At 56.8% G+C, this 20,766-nt stretch overlaps 1 protein-coding gene across 1 annotated transcript; it reads right to left on the bottom strand.

Moving 5' to 3' along the window:
* Positions 1–1,048: 1,048 nt before the first annotated feature.
* On the bottom strand, positions 1,049–17,668 carry IL2RB (interleukin 2 receptor subunit beta). The gene is made up of 10 exons (XM_061206080.1): positions 17,622–17,668; positions 14,371–14,491; positions 13,817–13,931; positions 12,890–12,968; positions 10,102–10,207; positions 8,488–8,636; positions 6,981–7,146; positions 6,303–6,423; positions 4,792–4,876; positions 1,049–1,807 (listed from the first exon to the last, which is right to left on the bottom strand). The coding sequence occupies exons 2-10, from the start codon at positions 14,456–14,458 to the stop codon at positions 1,049–1,051; spliced, it is 1,668 nt and encodes a 555-aa protein (XP_061062063.1). The 5' UTR covers positions 14,459–14,491; positions 17,622–17,668.
* Positions 17,669–20,766: the final 3,098 nt, after the last annotated feature.

Raw genomic sequence — 20,766 nt, 5'->3', positions numbered from 1 at the left:
CAGAAAAGACCAGTGGAGGGTGGAGCAGGAGGGGCCCAAGGGAGGGCTCCCTGTGACAGCATCAGGACCTGCCACTAGGAGGGGTTTACTTTCCAGCAGCATGCTACTGTGAAGCCATTGTGGAAAGATCCAGCCGGTGTCCACTTTGCTGGGGCATTTGTGTCCATACTTGGGCCACAGCGTTAAGGATGCTGTAGCCAAGCATTCAAAGGTCACAAGAGATCCCAAAGGGGAAGTGACAGGGCCACTTTGTCCAGCCACCCTGTGACCCTGAGAGCCTGTCCCTCCAGCACCGAATCTCAAAGTTTGGGCACATTGAAGGAGGTGGTGTTTCCCTCCCAGGGAAGCAGAACTGACACTTGCAGGATAAAGGGAGCTTGTCACCTAGATGAGGGAGGAGAGGGCACCCCAGGCACAGGGAAGAGCATGTGTAAAGGTGTGGGGGAATGAGGGAGCTCCAAGTGGCTCAGTAGGACTCTTGGGAGGCTACCAGAAGGGAATGTCCCAACACGATGCTGGAGGGGCAAGGAGAGGGCCAAGAAGTGGTGCTGAGGGCAGTGGGGAGCCACGGCAGGGTTTTAAACCCGGAGCAGCATAGCCCTATTTGCGTTCTGGAAAGAGCACTCTGGTTGTCCTGTGGTGGGTGGGTGGGAGGGGTTGTGACTGGGGCAGGAAGCCCTGTGAGGAGCCCAGGGTGAAGGCCCGTGGAGAACCACGAATTCTCCCTGAAGAGTAGCTGCAGGGCTGGAGAGGAGGGACGCTTCAGAGGCAAAACCCGCAGGACTCCACGATTGATGAGGCAGTGGGGAGTCAAAGCGCCTCTCCCCCCAAAGTTCTTGGCTTGGGCCATAGGACCAGGGAGCAGCAAATGAGGTGTGGAAGTGAACAGCCGAGTGTGCAGGGCTGGGTGAGGGCCCTCTGGCCACAGATGACCGGGGGCAGCTGGACACCGCGTATCAGCAGTGGACAAGCCTCACAGACAGAGAGTCCTCAGCTGGGCCTGGTGCAGCAGCGGAAGGCCACCTGCCTCCCAGCCCTGGCCGTCTGTCTACACTGTGTGAGCCGGGTCCTGATCCTGGAGCTCTTGGAGGGACAGGTAGGCATCGGTGTTCAGGGTCAGGCAGGAGGTGGGGGCCCGGACTTGGCCTTGCCCAGGAGAGCTGGCCCAGGGGAAGCCGGCCCCCTCCCTCAGGCTGGGGACAGGCACCTCCACTGCTGCTTCTCCCAGAGCACCCTCCGGGGGTGACTGCAAATCCACCAGGTCAGGGGCTTCCGGGGTGGGAGGCCCCAGGGGCTGGGGGGCCCAGTCTCCAGGGACTCCCTCCTGCGGGGTGGGGGGCAGCCACTCTTCACCAGCCCCAGTGTCCCCCACAGCAGTGTTCAGGGGGCCTGAGCCACCGAGGAGACTGGGGGAGAAGAGCAGCAGGTCGTCCCCAGGGGGGAAGGTGCAGTAGGCATCCTCTTCCCCTGGCGGAGGCGGCAGGGGTGGGAGGAGAGCCCCCTCTGGCACCCCGGGCCCACCCTCATCGGGCTCCTCCATGAAGGGGTCGTAGGCGAAGTACACCTGGCAGGCCTCGATCTCCAGGGCGTCTGGGAGGTGGAAGAAGAAGTAGCCCTGGTTGGTGAAGCAGCTGGTCACCGAGTGGCCGCTGGTCTCGGTTGAGGATGACGAGCCCTTGTCCTGCTGCTGCAGAAGGAGCAGCTGCGTGGCCTTGGCGTCCCTGTCCAGCACCTCCAGTGGGGAGATCTCGGGCAGTGGGCCGCTGGGGCTGAAGGAGGATGAGGGGAAGGGCGAGGAGAGCCACTTCTGCCAGGAGAAAGAGCAGCGGGAGGGTGAGTGGCCACCTCCTCCAGACTCAGCAACATCCCCTAACTCGTCCTCCTTCAGCAGTCCGCTCAGGGCTGCCCCCTCCGGGAAGCCCTCCTTGACTGTAGCCACCACCTCCCAAACACACACACACACACACAAACCCTGCCCACTGGTTTGGGGAACCCTCTGCATCAGCCCAGGGGGTGTGGCTGTTTCCCAGGCCCAGCACAGGCCTTCCTGGCTCGCTGTAGGTGCCCAGGAGATGTCTTGGTTCAATGTGTGACTGTTTATCGAGCAGCTCCTGTGAGCCTGGTGCCGCTCTCGGTCCCGGAAACACAGCAATTGGTAGACTCCTCAGAGTGTCTGGTGGGGACCAGTGCGAGTGTGTGAACCAACCAACCACTGCTGAAGCAGAAAGGGTCCTGAGAGCACATCACGGTCACCATACAGATGCCCAGAGAGGGCCTGTGCCCTGGCCCTGATCACACAGCCAGCAGGTGGAAGAGCTGGGTCCCAGGTTCCCCACTCACACTGCCATGGAACCATCTCCAGTGGGGAGCTAATTGTCCCCCAGTTGACCACTCCCTCCTGGTGCCCTGCAGCCCTCCACCCCCCACGCCCTCCATCCACAGAGAGAGGAAAGCACCCATCAGAGCACTTCTCAGTTGCTCTGGAGTCCACAGAGCCCTGGCAAGGAACAGGGAGACCCGGGTTCCAGCCCTGGCGCTGGCACTCTCTAGCTGTGTGACCCTGGGCAGGTCACTGCACCTCTCTGAGCCTCAATTCCACAACATTTAGCTGCCTCTTTCCTGACTTCCTCACTATGGGCCAGCAGAGAGACGTTAAAGAAGAAAATGAAGGTGGAAACACCTGACACAGGTAAAATGCAGACTACCCAGCAGAAGTGTAGGGGAGTGTTCACCCCTCAGGGCAGGGTGATGGGGCCTCAAGAGGGTGCCCTTGAGAACCCCCAACAGCCTTCTGTCCTGGGAGCCCTCTGCAGCTGGACTGTGGTCCCCCCAGCACAGGGACCAGGCCTGATGGGACCAGGCCCCCTGCACTCTCGTGCCCAGCTGATGTTCTGCAGATGAATTAATGGACCAGAAGAGAAACATCCTGGTTCTCCGTCCCCGGAGTGAGTTCCCGGGGCTGAGCCACTCGACAAAATCTACACCCTCCCCCAAACCAGGAGTTCATGTTACAGGAGAAAGGGCCGAGAGAGAGGGACAGCGAGGACAAACTAAGGATGGCAAAGAGGGATAGCAGGCTAGGGAGGCAGGGAAAGAGCCAGGTCAGGTGTGGCTCCAACGCTAGAAGAAGCAGCGGAGGGCAGGGCCAGGCAGCAGTGCTAAGCAGTGGCCAGAAGAAAAAGAGGGCAGGCCTGGGGCCGGCACTGGTGTGCTGGGCCTCGCTGGGCCGCCCTCAGAGGTGTGTGTGGTCAGGCACTTCCTGGGCCTAGGCCTCCATCCACAATGCCCTGAAGCGCAGGTGGGCGGGGGGCACAGGAAGAAACTCATCCCCCTTCACATACACTGGCACACGCACTCCAGGGTCCCACAGGCAGGGCAGTGGGCCTTGCAGTCTTGGAGCCGGGGGTTCTGGGGCAGAGAGAGAGAGAGCAGCTGGCCTGTCACCCACATGCAGAGGAGAGGGTGGGGTCCCACTTGGCCAGCCCCCAGTCACATCATGCATCCCCAGGGCCTCCTCGGAATAGCCCCTCCACACAGCAGGCCTGGGCCAGGCATCTAGACCTGGGGATGACCTCGTGGGAAGATGGAGTGGCTTGGAACTCTCTAGAAAGGACCCCAGTCCCACCTCAAAATGTCCTAAGCCCATAGAATGAGAAGGACTTCAAGGCAGAAGAGGTCTGAGGATGCATCTAGTCCTGCCTCCAGCCGGTTCCAATGTAGGAATCCCTTCTGCCATGTGGCGGACACATAGTCAGCCAAGGCTGACTTGAATACCTCTGTTGATGGGGAGCTCACTACATTTAGGGCTGAAGGAGGAATTTTAAGGAGATACATTCCCCCACATCCAGAGTGCTGTAGGTAAGCTACCCCCAGTCATGGGAGTTTTCCGAAGAATTCCAGAAGGGGCTCTGATCAGCCCTGATAGAGAACACCAAAGCCAGCTCCTGACAGCTCTGGTCCAGCATGGCTTTCCAGCCCCTCAACATTCCTCCTGACTTCTCTCCGCCCCCACCTCACCCCCCCTCCACCAACACCAATCTAGGGAGCCTAGAGTGGGGGTGGGGTGGTAGAAGCAGCCCACCACATCCCCCTACCCCCTTGAAACTTCCTTCCTGAAGCATGTGTGGGCTGAGGGAGGGGAGACGACTACACTTTAAATGGCGCTGAGTGTTCTGACATGTGGGCGTGCACTTTTAAAATGAATCTGTGTTTTGTAACTAGAAATGCCTAGAGGCCTTGCTAACGTCTGTGATAAGTCACGGAGCCTGACCAGGGAGTTTTTGCAAGAGCAGGGAAAGCACTAGCCCCACGGGGCAGGTCTGCACAGGGAGCGGGGTGGAGAGAACTTGCACCTGGCAAATCCTGCTCCATCAGCAGCCTGGTGCCAGTAATTCTAGCTAGAGCTTCGTGAGCACTTGCTGTGTGCCAGGCAATGTCCTTGGGACCATACACATAGTAACATTATCCCCCCACCACCCACCGTTTTACAGGTGAGGAAATTGAGACACCGAGAGGTTCTATAACTTGCCCAAGGCCACACAGCCAGGAAGTGGTGGAGCCGGGGTTAGAGCCCAGGCAGTCTGGCTCAGATGGGAGCTGCCATTCAGCCTGAGAACACTGGGGAAAGGGGCCCGTGCCCATCCGCGAGGCAGCTCACTTTACATTTCTTCTTCCACAAAGGGCAAAAACCCGCTGTTCCTGCACCTCCTCCCCATCCATTCCACACCACTGCCCACCCTCTGGCCAGCCCGTGCCAACTGCCTACTCTGTCCTCCACCTCCAGACTCCTACCTGGAAATCTCCTCCATGCTCGGAGCTCAGCTGGGAAAAGAACTCCGAGGGGTCTGGGATGTGACACTTCAGAACCTTCTTCAGCCTGGACAGGGGAGAGGAAGGGAGGGAAGGAGGGTGAGAAGGGAAGGGGACCACAGTGTCCTGCCATCAGCCCCGCAGCTCTGAGGGCAGGGCGCCGAGCTGTTCATTTATTTTGTCGATATTGATCGTGTGCCCAGTAAGGGAGGGTATTGTGCTGGGCACTGGGGACACGAGAATAGCCAACAGAGAAGGTCCCTGCTCTTACGGAACTGACATTCTAATGGGGAGCCAGACGGTGAAGCAAGTGTGCAAGTTTACCATTCATTGTAATGTGGAGACAGAGGGCAGGATGCCATGCAAGAGAAGGATGTGAGGGTGGGGGACCACGCAAGCCAGAGCGGTAGGGGACAAAGAAGAAGGGGCTCTGATCAGCCCTAATAGAGCAGAGTGAACCAAGAGGAGGGAGGTAGGAGAGACGCCAGATGGTGAGCCACCTAGTCAAGGCTGCCATGGACGGTGGTTCAAGCTGTGCACTGCCCAAGGGCACCTGGGGTTTTTTTGGGGGTGGGGGGGCGGTGGTGAATGGAGGCTGAATTCCAACCCATGCTCTGCTTGCCAAGCTGAGTGCCCCAGTAACTGTGTGCATCTGCCTCAAGTTGTATGCCACAGCCTCAAGACCCCCAGAAAACCTGGCTGCCACCCAGAGGTCCAGGCTCGGGTCCCGAACTCCTTTCTGGTCTCTGGCCACACCCACCTCCCTGCATTTTCAGTTCCTGGAATGCTCCTGCCTTGTTCCCACCCAGGATCTTTGGACAAGCTATTTCCTCCTCCTGAGATGTGCTCCCCGACCCTTCCCTGCCTGGTTCACTTCTCCTCCAGATTTCAGTGGAATCAATCATTACTTCCTCAGGGAAGCACCCCCCCGACCCCCGGCCACCCCTTAGCTGAGGTTCCTTTCCCTGTTGCCTGCTTCCGGTACATATGGTACCTTCCTTCCTTCACCAGCCTAATCACGTGTGTCGTTATAAACGTGCATGATTAAGATGTATCTGCCTTCCCCCATGGGACTGTGGGTCCACGAAGATGGGACGACATGCCTGTGGTTGCCCTTGCGTTCCCAGCACTCAGCACCGTACCCAGCCCAGAGCTAGGACTCAGTAAATAAAGGAATAAACAAATGAATGCCCAGACGCATGAGGACCCCCCCAACACACAGGCAGCTGGCAAGTGCACACACACATACTCAAGTCCTGGGCATGATGCTCTGGGCAGGGCTCCCATGGGGCTCTCCCCGCCCCACTCCCTTCGGGCTGGTTCCATGGGCTTCCATCTTTGGCGGAAAGACCAGGTGTTAGGCAGGGAGGGCTCTTGGGAGGGCAGAGGGAGCACTGGAGAGTGAGAGCAGGGGGGTCAGCCCAGAACCTGACCTGGCGGGGAGGAGTCGTGTCAGACAGGAGCATGAAGGACAGGGAGGGGAGCGCTCTTACCACCGCCCGTTGTACCGAAAGCTGGTCAGAAAGTAAACCAAGAGGGCAAAACCAAAAGCGCAGCTGAGGCCCAACATGATGTGGCCCAACCAAGGAAGGGTCGGGGTCTTCTTCTTGGTTGCTGCCCAGGGTGGGAGGAAGAGAAGGGGAGGGGTTAGAGAAGTGCCCCCACCCACCCTGGCTCAATCCAGCATCCCCCACCCATGACCTGGTGCTGAGGGACAGGCCGACCTCTGACCCAAGGCCTTTACAGGGTCCCAGCTGGTCCAGCAGACCTGCTGTGTGCCCAGCTGACATGGGGCATCGCGGCCGACATGCTTCGTCACAGCATCCCTGCCTCGGTACCATGGTACCCACTTTACAGATGAGGAAACAGGCTAACAGGTGAAAACAGCCCACCCCTGACCTCGGCAGAAACCAAGAGTTTGAAGTTTCAGGGTGGAGAGAGTGGAAGGCGCCTCGCTGGCCTCCCCACTAACTCACAAGGCCAATGGCAAGTCCCACCCCCTCACTGATCCCCTGTTCCCATCTGTAAAACACGCCCATGTTGCCCACCCTGTGGGTCACATCAAGTGAGCTAATGATGGCCAAAGGGCTCCATACCTACACCCCAAGCCCCCCACACCAGCCACTGCCTCCTGCCGGAGCTGCATCCCCACCCCAGCTCCCCATCAGTACCTGCAGGCTTTGTCCTGAAGGCCAGGGGCTGGCTCCAGGGGCTCCAAGCCTCGTGGTTGCCTAGCTGGGGCCTGGCCCGCACCTGAAGCTCATACAGCGTGTCTGGAGCCAGCATCTCCAGGGAGATCCATTGCTGGTTCTGCCTGAGGGTCAGCAGCAGGGTGTCCTGGGGCAGAAACAGGGCTGTCAGACCAGAGGGGTCCCCACTGCCCACCTCACCTCCTGTGGCAGGGCTGGCCGAGACGCCGAGCAGAACAACACCTTCCTTTATTCCCTTCAGCCACCTGCCCTCCACTGTCCCCTCATCCTACAGAAAGGCTCCCTGACTACCCAGTTGCTGGGGCCCAAAACTCCAGGGTCATCCTAAACGCCTCCCACATCCAAAGCCATCTGCCAATCAGCTGGTTCCACGTCCAGAACCTGGTTCCACCTCTGGAAACTATTTCTGCACCCTTCCGCCTTCTCTCCACTCCTTTCTCCTCCAGGTCTGAGCTCCCACCACCTCTGGGCACCATACAACGTCCCCCTGCTTCCCCTCCCCTCAACCCTGTGCTCTGCTATAGTCTATTCTCCACTCGACCAGAAAGAGGGATTTCCCAAACACTTCTCCCACCTCTGCATCACCCTTTTTGCTTTTCTTCCGGTGCCCTAGACACACAGGCCATGTCTTGCCTTTGCAATGGCTCTTTCTTCTGCTTGGAAGACCCTCCCCAGATCCTCAAAAGGTCAGCTCCTGCTTGAGCCCCAGATCTCAGAAAGGCCTTCCCTGGTCACCTGAGTCTGAAGTACCCTGGCCCAGCCCTTCTCAACTGCGTTATCACATTTAATTTTCATGATAGTATGTATCAACATCCCATAGTCTCCTGTTTCTGGGCGCCGGCTGTCTGCCCCCATCCCCCATGTGAGTTTCCTGAGAGCAGGCAGCTCATCAGGCCCGCCCTCCACTCTCTCCCCGTATCTAGCACGTAGTAGGTACTCAGTGAATGTTTGTTGAGTGAGTGAGTGAGTGAGTGAGCGAATAAAGGAATGGATAAGTGAATGAGTAAGCAACCAACCCCTGTGGACTTGTTTTTTTATAGTTTTTTTTTTTTTTTTGGCAGCACCCCTTGGCATGTGGGACCTTATTTCCCCCGACCAGGGATCGAACCCACGCCCCCTACAGGGGAAGGGCGGAGTCTTAACCACTGGACAGTCAGGAAGTCCCAGCTCCCGTGGACTTGGACCACACTGGATTTGAAGAGGGAAGGGCGGCTGCCCAGGGCCTCTGAAATCTCCAGAGAGGGCAGTCGCCTGCCTCTTGGCTTTGTAAATCTTGCCTGGAATCCACCACCAGCTGGACCCCTGGGGTGTCAGGGGACACACGGAGGGAGGGGGAAGCGGGGCAGGCAGTACAGAGGAGCGGCAGGGGCTGCTTAGGGGCTTCTGTGGCTTTGCTGAGGTGAAGGACAGCCAGGGTGACGAGGACAGGAAGGAATGAGGGCAGGTCGGGGTGGAGCTGGGTACTCACCTCCCAGCTGCAGCCCGGGGACCTTGTCCGGGCCTCAAACTCCACACTGCTCTGAAGGTAGTGGGAGAACTGGGAGACATTCCAGGTTATGTTGCATCTGTGGGTCCCTATGTGGACGACTTGGAGGGAGTGGGGGGACATCAGACGAACTGGAGACGGGAAGAGATAAAAGGAGAGAGAAAAAGCTTGGGGGACACCGGAGGCTGATGCTGAGATGAGAAAGCCGTGCCGGGCTCACACCTCCACCTTTGCACGTGCTGCTCCTCCCTCCCTGCGTTCCCTTTCCCCGGAGACTGGCAGGTCCCTGCTCAAATATCACATATTCAGAGAAGCCTTCCCCAACCACCAACCACTCTCTGTCCCCCTCACCTGTTTCATTTCTCTTCCTAGCACTTATCAACACCCAACGTATTAAATATCTACTTCTGGTCCTTTATTCATTTTCTGTCTCCCCCACCAGACTCTGAGCTCGTTGAGGGCAACGACTTGATTCTTTCGGGTATCCTCGGTGCCTGGAACATTACCTGGCACATGGTAGGCCCTTGATTAAATACCTGCTGAATGAATGAATCAAGGCAGCCTTTCTCTGCACTCAGAATTGATCAGAGAGTTTTACCTGGATCATCTCATTTATTTTACTTAATTCTATCTCATCAACCTTATATGATTGTAAGATTGTATGATTCTGAAGTTCAATTGTTCTAAATTTTTATACATCTGAGACTCTGTAGAACCACACAAATAATAATAAGCAAATGTTTATTGAGCACATGCTAAGCAGTTTCTGTGTCTTGGCTTATAGATTCCTTACAGCAACCATGGGCAGCGGGTAATTGGTTATCCCCACTTTACAGATGAGGAAACTGAGGCTCAGACATGTTAAATGATCTGCCAGTCAGACTGCACTCAATTAAGGCAGGGCTGCATTTAGAACCCTGGATCTCACCCTCTGCCCCCGTCTCTTCCCTAGAGATGACCTCCAAGTTCGGGAAGGGAGGGGGGTGAAGGCTGGGGGTGGGGCAGGGCACTCAGTCGTTCAACGAACCTTCCCAGAGCACTGCCCAGATCGAGCCTGATGCTGAGTATTCAGAATGGAGACATAGGGATGGCAGAGACTCTACCCTCAGGGAAGTTCACAGCCCAATGAGGGAGACAGACCCATAATCAGGCAGCAAAGACCCAGGACATAAACACCCTGAAAGAGGTGGGGGAGTCTGGGAAGGACTCCTGGAGGAGGTGACTCTTCACTGAGCCTTGAAGGGTGAGTGGGAATTTTCCGGGTGGGAAGAGCCTTCCAGGCAGTGGGGCCAGCGCGTGCAAAGACTCAGAGGCATGGATGGGCAAGTTGAATCTGGAGAACTGGGCTTTGGTGTGGCAGGAATATAGGCCACGAGAGGAGGCGTGCTGGAGAGGGAAGCCAGGCCAAGTGGCCTTGAACGCCAGGGTAGGGACCCGGGACTTCATCCCAAGTTCAGCGGGCAGTGGGTTGGTCAGATGTGGGCATGGAAGCTGATGGGGAGAGACTGGAGCAGGGTGATCCCAGAGGGGGAGACAGGGAGGGAGGTGCCCACCCCTCCATCCCCCTCCCAGCCCCACCCTGGAGTCCTCTCTCACTGTTGTCAAAGGGCTTGAAATTCTGGGTCATCATCCTCCTCCACCTCTCCCCTTCGCGGCACATCACGGTCAAGTTGATGACATCAACTATGGTCAGTTTCTGAGACTGCAAGGGAAGGAGGCCAGGGATGTAGCTGCCAGCAGCTGGTGCGGGGAGGGGGAGGCTGCTGGGATGAGGACGGGGGAGGACAGGAGGGGAGACCGCGACTGCGACAAGCTGGACCCCCTCCCTGAGCCCCTCCGTCTAAGGCAGGGCCCAGCAAGCTTTCTGAAAAGGGTCAGTTAGTTAATATTTTTGACTTTGCAGGTCATATGGTCTCTGTCACAACTATTCAACTTTGCCGTTGTCGTATGAAAACAGCCATGAAAAAACATGAGAGCGAATGTGCTTGGCTGTGTGCCAATAAAACTTTATTTATAAAAACAGGCAGCAGGCTGGTTTTGGCCCATGGGCTATAGTAATTTGTCAATCCCTGATCCAAGTGAAGTGAGCTGCCTTGGGAGGAAGGGAGTTCCCCGTCACAAGAGGTGTGCAAGCAGGATGAGCCCCCAAGAAGGTGCAGGTCCGGACCTATGCTTGCATTATAGCTTTGAGTGTGAAAGCTTCCTCTCCCCCATCTCTCTCCACCCCCGCACCCTCACTTTTCTGGAAGGAAATGGCCAGGAACCAGCAACTCCTGTGGGCAGGCACTGTTCAGGTACCTTAGGCGCTTCTCCGGCTGATGCTCACAGCTGCCCATCCACACACTGCAGGTGTGAAACCTGAGGCTGGGATTGGTTAAGGGACTTGCCCCAAATCACACAACTGGTCAGCAGGGGAGCCTGGATGCAAACTCAGGCCTCTGCATCCAGAGCCCCACAGAGACTGTAGCCCTGGCCAAGTGAACAGCTTACGGCAGCCTCCTCCCTGTGCGGAGGGCAGCCCTGCAGCCCGGCAGGAGGAGGGTCTGGTGCAGACCCTGTTAGCATCTGCATTCCGGGGTCCGGGGTGGTGTTTTCAGGCCCAGGACCCCGGGCACAGCCCCTCTGACCTGCCGCAGGGCCCACTGTGAACAAACCTTGAACTTGATCATCAGAGTTCCTGGAGCGGAGAACAATTGCTTCGTCTCCACCCCAAGGACCCTGCCCCAGCCGCCTACCAGCTGCTATGGGGGCCAGATTTTCCCAGATAATAATAGTATCATCACATTATTACAGTAAGTCCCCTACATATGAACGAGTTCCGTTCCGAGAGCACGTTCGTAAGTCCAATTTGTTTGTAAGTCCAACAAAGTTAGCTTAGGTACCCAACTAACACAATCGGCTATATACCACTGCTTTTACGCTTGCTTCCACCAGGCATCCCGGGCTTGAAATAAAGATACTGTACTACTGTACTCTATACAGTACTGTACAGTAAAGTGCAAAAAGCACAACCACTTGTAAAGGATGCACGCACGTGACAATGTACGCCAGACACATGAACTAACTTACACGATTGGACATGCAAACGCACATTCGCACCTTTGAAAGTTTGCAGCTTGAAGGTTCGTATGTAGGGGACTTACTGTATTATTATTAGTATAATTGTCGTTGTTGCAAAGACGCCAATAATACGTTCTGCTGAGTGCTGACCCTGTGCCAGACACTCTCGTAAGCACCGCATGTATATTATCTCATTTAATTCTCTCAGTACCCAATGAGACGAGCACAATCACTATTCTCATCCTACAGCTGAGGAGACTGAAGCACAGAGAGGCTGAGGGACTTGCCTAAGGCCACACAGCTAGGTGAAGCCAGGATCTGAAGCCAGACCATCTGCAGAGCTCAAGGGGACGGGCACAGCAATCTGGTTCGAGGGGCTCTGCCTTTATCAGCTACACTGTGTCGTGTGAGCTCATCTCCACATTCTCCTGCTCCTGGAGAATGTATAGAACCTGATAAGGGTTGGAAAATGTGGTCTGAGCATCCCTGGTGCCCACCGCTGCCAAGAAGGGTTTGCCAGACAATAATTTGATGCACACCCACATGGACACAGCCTCCTGCTCTTTGAGAGGCAGCCTAGTGCAAGGTTGAAAGGCCCAGGCTGGGGGTCTCACAGACCTGGGTTCAATCCCAGCTCTGCCTCCCCCTGGCTATGTGACTTGGGCAGGGACCTCACCTCTCTGAGCCTCAGTTTCCTCATTGATAAGAAGGGGACAGTGCTGGTACCCACGCACAGTCGTAAGGATCCCCTGGCAATCGTGTCAAGTGCATGTTCTGTTCTGGGTGGCATTCTAAGCGCTTGATCCTCAGAACAACCCTACCAGGTAAGGATCGTTATTATTCCCTTTTACAGAAGGGGTAATTGGGACTCAGAAGATGCTCAACGTCACCCAGCTGGTATACGATGGAGCCAGGGATGGAACCCGGACCGTCCAGCGGTGCAATCCACACTGTTAACCGCACCCCACCCTGTACTTGCCCAGACCTCGGGAGGAGTCGGATATGGGGGTTATTATGACTAGTAGGTGCTCTCCCCACTTGATAAGGAACACAGGAGTGTCACAGGCTCCACAAAGCGTGGGGGACACAGCAGGAGCAGAGGCAGAGTGGCCGATGCCTCACGTACCTCAGATCCCTCAGCCCCCAGGTCAGGCCTCTGTTCTCCTTGGATGCCACCTCCCTCCTTCTGCCTCCTCAGCCCCAGAAGCCTGCTCTGCCGCAGCCCCTGGGCACTGGGCTTGCTGGGCCCCAGCTCCTCCCCCGGAAGGACGCCCCTCTGCACCCACCGGCCCCCTGGCCTCTCCCCTCAGCTACGGCTACTCACATCTGGGGGTCCTAGGATGAGGTTACACGCCCAGGATCCCGGCTTCACTGGGAGCAGCTCACAGGATTCGTTCCACTGCCTTTCAAGACAAAAGAACCCTCTTAGAAGAAAAAGAGGGACCTCCCCACCCCAGAGCTGGCCCTTGGGAGAGTCCCCATGCAGCGTTGCTGGTCTGTGCCCGGGCTCTATGCCAACCCCCACGTGCCGACCTCCCTTCGTGAGCATCTTTTCCTGCCTCTTCATCCCAGCCAGGCCTCACGGCGGCTAAAGTGATCTAGAAACAAACCAGTTCAGGACACACGGCCTTCCCCGCCTAAAGCCCTCCAAAGTCTCCCCATAGGGTTTAGGGTGAAGATGATCCTTGATGGGCCTTCAGAGCCCCTTGTGATCACCATCCACCTGGGAGCCAAGGTCAAACCCCAAAGCCACCTCTGCTGGCTGCCACCGGGATGTTTGGATCACGGTGACACTTCACCATCTCCTTCCCAGTCTCCAGTTTCCCCAGCCATTCCCCAGTTCCCTGTCCCCACAGCTGCCCTTGGCATCTGTCAAAATCCCAGGTTGCTCAAAAAGTTTGGGGATCCCCCTTCTGCCCCCTTTGCCTCTAACACTGAATCCAGCCTCGGCATAGCAGGTGAGCAGCCCAATGTCCCCAAACTACCTTGTCTGGCTCATGCCCAGCCCCTCCACTGCAGCCTGGACTGCACGCCCCACTGCCATTCAGGCTCCAGGAGTCTAAATAGCCGACCCCCAAGTTCTTCCAGACTCCTGTGACACCAAGAGTCTGTGGGTCCTATTAGTCCAAGATTCTCAACGTGCAGAGTTCTTGGGGTCTGAGAGCTAGGATTTCAATAGTCTAAAAGTCAGTGACTATCAGATCTCACCTCCCTGAGATTCTGTACATTTGTCTGTCGACCCCACACACACCTTTTATCCGGCTGGGCATGGATGTGGCAGGTCGTGACCTGCAGTCCCCCATCCCAGCTCCAGGCACAGGAGATATTGGCTCTCGAGTTGTAGAAGCACGTGAGCTTGGAAGCATCTGCTGGTAAGATGAGGCGTGCGTGGCTGGCTGCAGGGTGCCCATGGCCCTCTGGGGTTCGCCCGCCACTCCTGCACCTACCAGGTGAGGAAGTAGTCAATCCTGGCAGGCAGAGAAGGGGTTCGTGAATCCATTTGGGAGAGGACAAAACTGAGCCCCATAGCCTGCAGTGACCCCCAGACAGGTCGAGGCAGGGCAGGGGCAAGAAGACGGTGTCTTCCTGCGGCTTGGAGGGGCACGTGGGTGCGGCGCGGGCAGGTGGAGGGCTGAGGGAGAAGGTGGATAGCTGGTCTCTGGTCCCATTGCCCCCCTCCCCCCCGCCTCCTGCCCCAGCGGATGGAGCTTCTGCCAAGAAGCAGGGGTCCTGGAAGAAGTTCTAGAAGGGCCTTGGCCTCCTCCCTGAGGGAAAGCACAGCGGTCCAGATGCCAGGGTCCTCACCGTTCACCGATGTAGATGCCCGAGGGATGGCCAGGGGCAAGAGGAGGACAAGGAGGGACAGACACCAGGACAGAGCAGGAGCCGCCATCACATCCGCGGGTGGGAGCTGGGGAAGGGAGCCCTGGATGGAGGAAGAAGGGGAGAGAACACGAGTGAGCACCCAGCCGCGTCCTCCCCTGCCCAAGAGACAGGCTGGGCCCTGTCCTCTCAAGGTGCACCCCTCTGCTGCCCACATGCCAGCCTCAGGGCCTTTGAATCTGTTGGTCCCTCTATCCCACACATGTTCTTTCCTTCCCTTTTGAGATTCTGGGACCCATGTTGTCATTGCTGAAAGGACTCTCAGAGCAGGCCCAACCCCTTGTTCAAAATTTGGGGAAACTGAGGCCCAGAAAGAGGAAAGATTTGCTTACGTCCACATACGGAGGCCAGCTCAGAGCTGGAATTAGAACCCACCTCCTCTCTACCCGGCTGCTCCCTTAACCACACCAAAACTATTTGTCAAGAGGTTCCTCTATGCTGGGCTCTATTTTAAACTCTTTAACTGCAGCAATAAGAGCATCTACTGGAGATACACTCATTATCCCCATTTTCAGATGAGAAACTGAGGCACAGAGAGGTGAAGCAGATTACCCGAGGTCACACAGCAGATAAGAGGCAGCTGTGGAATCTGAGCCAGGGCAGACTGCCTGGAGCTCAATAAACGTGTGCTGACTACCTCACAGCAATACTCGTGGAGGGAGTGGGGTGGGGGGTAGGGACTGAACACCCACCCTGAGCCAGGCACTCCCCGTGCACCAGCTTATCTAATCTGCCCAGCAACAGGGGCTGGGTGCGTGCATCGTCCCCTTACACGGATGAGGAGACCAAGGCTCCAAGCCATTAACCCGCCCAAGGTCACATCGCGGAAGAGGCAGAGCTGGGATTCCGTCCCCGCGCTCCACCCCAAAGCCCATTCCCTCACATCGTTCTGCCCTGCCCAGACCCTGTCCCAGGCGCTGGCCCCAGAGGTAAGGCCCACAATATCCATCCCCACCCTGGGGAGTCAGGGACCGGCAGGGGCATGGCCGACCAGTGGGTATCTGGCCTGGGTGTGGAAAGGAGCCCAGAGAAGTACCCGGGGGCACCTCCTTGCCCATCCCACTGTCCCTACAGGGCAACGCTCCCGGAGCGGACCTGGTTGCCTCTTTCTTTGGACCCTCCAACCCCCTATAGCAAAGGGCGCAGGGTTGGGACCCCAAAAGGCGCAGAGCCCAGGAAAGGGGCTCCAGCAGGACCCCTGTGCCCCTTACTCATCGATCATGGCCCTGGGGTAGGGGCCCTGTGGATCCCCTGGAGGGTGTCACCTGGGGCCGGACCCTCGCCAGCAGGGCCAGCCAGGACCAGGACAGGATCTGGCACAGAGCCTCAGGATGAGAGGAGGTGGGTGGAGGCAAAGGTATGCAAGATCACAGGAAGGTCAGGGCCAAACCACAGCCCCAGCTGAAGCGAGTTGGGCAGGAGAAGTAGCATCATCTAGAATGAGCTCCCCTCCACCTATAGCCGAAAGGGTACAGCAGTGACCCCCAAGAGGGCAAAGAGCAAGGAGGATGCAGGCGGCAGGGTGAGGGGGACTTCTAGCAGTCCCCAAGGCTGCACCCTCCTGCAGAGGAGGAAACTGAGTCTCAGGTAGGTTAAGGAACCTGCTCAAGGTCACAGAGCAAGGAAGAGGCCCAGCCTCAGGGAGGGCAAGTGGGACCTCTGAGTCCCAAGTGCCTTCCATCCTGGATTCTCACGCACACCCATGCACGTGTGCCCTGCCCTTCGTGACTGCAAAGCCGATCACACTTACTGACTCATTAGGTCCCCACCGAAGCCCTGAGAGTGTGTGTTGTCATCCCCATTTGATAGATACCAAGACTGATGCTCAGAGCTGCCCAAGGGATGGGACTCAAACCCAGGTCGTCTGAGGTCAAGTTAGAAGAAGAGGACAACAATGGTGATGATGGTGATGATGATGGTGATAATGATGATAGTGGTGACAATGACTAATACTCAGCCCTCACTCTGCCCGGCACTGTCGTTAGCACTTTGCAGATATTACCTCATTTAAAGTTCACAGCAACCCCTTGAGTAGGTACCATTATGACTCCTTTTATCAGATGACGAGACTGAGGTACTCGTAAGCCTCTTGGGGTAAAGCTGGGATTTGAACTCAGTCAGTTGTAGCCTGAGGCTCTGCCAGGGCTGACATCATGGGATGTAGGGTACAGGGGGACTGGGGGAGGACATGAAGCACGGGCTCAGTAGCCGGAGACACGTCCTACCTGACCTCTGACCTTGATGGGCCCCGTCTCCCCTCGTCCTCTCTGGCCAAACCCCCCACCACAGGGCTCCCTCTTGCTGTTTAAGTCTGAGGACGTCTCCCCAGCTGGGCGTGGGATGCTGGCTGTGGGGGTAGCAGGGGGACCCTTGGGGATGGCTCCGCCCCCCAGTTGCTCCAAACACAGTTAAGGGTGGGAGGTCTCCGCCCCCAGGAGTGGAGGGAGAGCCTGACCCGCAGGGAGCCGCAGAGATGGAGTGTCGCATCCCCTCCGGTAGCACCTGGAGAGCCTACTGACCTGCCCGGTCACACAGACAAGTAAGGGACAAAGCTGAACTTGAACCCAGGGGTCAGGCCTCCAGCCCAGGGCTCCCAGAAACCTCGCAGCACACCCACTTCATAGCCAGGTCTCAGAGGCGTCCCTCTCTTTTCCCCTCGCCCCACAGCCTCCTAAGGTATCCTTTACACAGGGGCGCCTCCCCGGTGTAGGCCGCATCTCTCCCACCCACATCCCACACCTTCTCTGGGCACCCAGCACATCTGAGACTCAGCTGGCCTTGCCCCTCCCAGGACTCCCACCTCCTTCTCCACCCCTCTGGGTTGGGGGGCCCAGCACAGGGCCTGGGGAAGCCCCTCATCCCAAAGTAGCCCCCAACCTCCCATGGGGAGAGCTGGGAGCGAGGGAAAGCCTAGGACCAGGGACCAGCTTTTCCTCAAGCCAGAGCCATGAGAGCAGGGCCTGCCTTGTCACTGGGGGATTCTAAGATAAGGTTGGGGGTGAGGGCTGGCAGATGGGAGTTCAGGCAGAAACTTCTGGAGGATCTGAGTCAGAGCTGAAAGTTATCCCCGTGACCTTCACCTCCAGCCCCGTGGCTGGTGGCAGGGGCCAGGAGGGAGCCCCTGGTACCTGGGGACCGGGCAGGGGCAGGGTAAGGGCAAGGTGGGACTTTACCTAGCTGGGACATGGGGCTGCGGCGTGCTCTCTCTGCTTCTCTCCACTGCTGGGACTGGAGCCATCTCCCCAAGGCCCAGCTCCGGCTCCCTCGGCCCAGGTAGTAGACGGCTGATGGGGCCAGCCGCCAAAGACTAAAACCCCAGGGCCAGCCCACTTCCTGTGCAGAGGATGGAGGGGGCAAGGCCTGGGGTGGGGAGGCGGGGGAGATCTGGCTGGTTAGAAAGCCTGAAACTCCTGTAGCACCAGGGGCCAGATAAAGATCTCCCTCCTCCGCTGGGGGCGGTGGGGGAATGGGGGGGTCGGGGGGGGCACCGTGCGTATTGCGGCAGGAGGCGCGCGTGTACACCCTCACACACATGCTGTCTCTCACTCTCAGATAGATGCCTTGCTGCATACAAGAGCCCATGGGGGCAAGGCCCCTTCTTTTCCCTCCCACCCCATCTCACAGGCCACCTCAAGCCTCTGACACCTTCATCCGGTCACACACACTAACACCCAGACCTCACACAAACATGTCCCTTTAGGTGTACCCCAGCCATGGGATAAGACACCCCAACTCGCTGAGACTTCCCTTTTCACCCAGCCTTCCAGGAAGCCCCTTACTCAGTTTAGCATTCAGAGGCGACTATTTTGGGAGGCTTTGCAAACAATTTGATGGCTACTTATTGAACATTCTAGAACCTTCCTCCTCTTCTCAAGTCATGGTTTATAATTCCTTTTCCTCCTTTTTTGGGGGCAGGGGTCAGTTCAGGGCTTTTTTTTTTTTTTTTTTTTTTTAATGATGGAAAGTGACAGACCCCTCTTTGGAAAGGTGCATGTCTATCTATGTGCTGTGTCACAGGCCCAGGGATCCCGTGAAGTTCCATCCAGTGTCAGAAGAAGCAGGTCTGCTGTCTCCTGATTTTAAACTCTCTGCTTCCAGGGGTTTTCCTGTGAGCTGCTGTCTCTCTCAGAAAAGGGAATGGGGAGAGCAGGAGGGAGAGTAGCAGGAACGGCTCTGCAGAAGTTTCTGTCTGCAGAGAAGTGAGAAAACAGCATTGAAGACCTTGAGTAGAGAATCAGGCTGACTCCCTTCCAAGCGGGAAGCAGGACCCGATTCGAGGCTGCTTGGAAGCTGAGTGACCTGCTTCCCTGTGTTTCAATGTCCACACCTGTAGAATGAGGGGTAACAGTTCCTGCAGGGGTGTCAGGAGGACCAAACAGCAGGAGAGCGTAAAGCACCTCACCTGGTGACCACGTGTAGTAGGCTCGCAATAAGCCCACTTCTCCTCTCCCCTAGAGCAAGGCTTTCTGGCTGCAGGAGAGGGTAATAAACAGAAGCACCACAAAGATGAGAATAATAGCCAAGATTTATTAAGCCTAGAATAGTTCTGGAAGCTCCTCAAGAAATGGGGCATGCTGGTTCTCCCAGGGAGGAAAGCCAGGTAAGGAAGGGGCAGGAAGGCCGTTTTTCGCTGTAGACACTTTTATACCACGTGCATGTATTTCCCGCCCCCAAATTCATGAATTCAGTTAAAACTTTAAAAAATGCATATAAAGAAAAAATCCAAGAAAGACAAGTGGACAAATATCATGTGATATCACTTATATGTGGAATCTAAAATATGGTACAAATGAACCTACCTGCAAAACAGAAACAGACCCACAGACGTAGAGAACAGACTTGTGGTTGCCAAGGGGGAGGGGGGAGGGGAAGGGATGGAGTGGGAGTTTGGGGTCAGTAGATGCAAACTATTACATACAGAACGGATAAACAACAAAGTCCTACTGTATAGCACAGGGAACTATATCCAATATCCCAGGATAAACCATAATGGAACACAACATAAAAAAGAATGTATATGTGTATAACTGAGTCACTTTGCTGTGCAGTAGAAATTAACACAGCATTGTAAATCAACTATACTTCAATAAAAAATAAAAAGAAAAATCCATCCCCAGGTGAAGGCAGAAATCATGCGCCCAGCTTGTAACGGTTTTGTCCATGGGGATGGCCTTGGTCTGCCCTGCATGTACTGCCCAAGGCTCCTCGTCCTCCATCCCTCTGTCCCTCTGTCCTTCTCTCCTTCATCCTGTAAACATTTACTGAGCACCCAGGATGCCCAGTGGCCAAGCCAGGCACGGAGGAGCCTGAGGTGACTGACGCCAGCCCTGCTTCTATGAGCAGCACGCAGGCAGGCTGGGGTAGGACCAGGGGAGGCGGCTCTAAGCAGCCATGTGCCCTGGGTGTCGGGGTGCAGCAAGTGTAGCTATGAAGGGGGCAGCCCCCAGACTCAGAATCCTCTAACTCAGGCCCCGGGGGCTCTGCTTTTGCCCAAGGACTCAGGCTAGGATGCCTCAGGTGGAGAGGCAGGTGGTGGGCTATGGAGAGCCGGGAAAAGTTCAACATTGCACACGCTTTGCATCCCCCCCCCAAAACCTCACAGCTGTGGAGCATGGGGTGGGGGGGCTGCAGCATGGAGACAGCGTGGGAATGTATCGCCTGACCCCGCTGTGCCCCTCCAGCCTGGGCATCAGCCAGACTCTATATGCCAGCCTCCCTGCAGTTAGATGCGGCCGTGTGACTGAGTCTGGCCAGTGAGATGTGGGTGCAAGTGATTTAGTTTACTTTCAGGCCTAAAAAAACTCATTTTGGTCCTCTTCGGTGTTCCTCCCTCCATCCCTCCATCCCTCCCCCTCTCCTCCCCTCCCCCTATCCTGCAATAACCCACTGGAGGGAGTGAAGCCCTGCTGGGCAGTGGGGAGCCACCTGGAGGACAGACCTTCGCCCCCTACTCCCCGGGCAATCCACATCGGACAGTCACATGAGCAAGAAATACATTTTTATTGTATCGGACCTCTGAGATTTGGAGGCTCTTGTTTCAGCAGTTAGCGGGCTTTACCCTGACTAATAGGGAAAGGGCCCGCAGGTACCTGAGCTGGACGTTAAAGCCAGGTGAGGGGGTTGGGAAGGGCAGGCCAGGGAGAGGGCCCAGGGCTTGGGTGGGGAACAAGCTGACAGAGACAACCAAATGCGTTATTCAGTCCCCACCCCAGTCCCAGCCTCCGCTGTCCCCCCAACCAGGTCCACGGTGACCCCCTTACTGGCCGGCCGGTTCCCCCTGCTGACCCCTCCAGTCTGTTCCCCACTCAGCAGCCAGAC

Source organism: Eubalaena glacialis, chromosome 11, assembly GCF_028564815.1.
Source record: "Eubalaena glacialis isolate mEubGla1 chromosome 11, mEubGla1.1.hap2.+ XY, whole genome shotgun sequence".
In the NCBI taxonomy this organism is placed as follows: Eukaryota; Metazoa; Chordata; class Mammalia; order Artiodactyla; family Balaenidae; genus Eubalaena; species Eubalaena glacialis.
The sequence above is the reverse complement of the archived record's forward strand: the minus strand, read 5'-3'. Positions and strand labels throughout refer to the sequence as shown.

Excerpts from the sequence above, each read along its gene's own strand:
- IL2RB (XM_061206080.1), bottom strand. The coding sequence starts at position 14,458 with ATGGCGGCTCCTGCTCTGTCCTGGTGTCTGTCCCTCCTTGTCCTCCTC. Across the intron at positions 7,147-8,487 it reads CCCCGGGCTGCAGCTGGGAG|GACACCCTGCTGCTGACCCT; the intron begins GTGAGTACCCAG and ends TTTCTGCCCCAG. Across the intron at positions 1,808-4,791 it reads AGCATGGAGGAGATTTCCAG|AAGTGGCTCTCCTCGCCCTT; the intron begins GTAGGAGTCTGG and ends TTCTCCTGGCAG.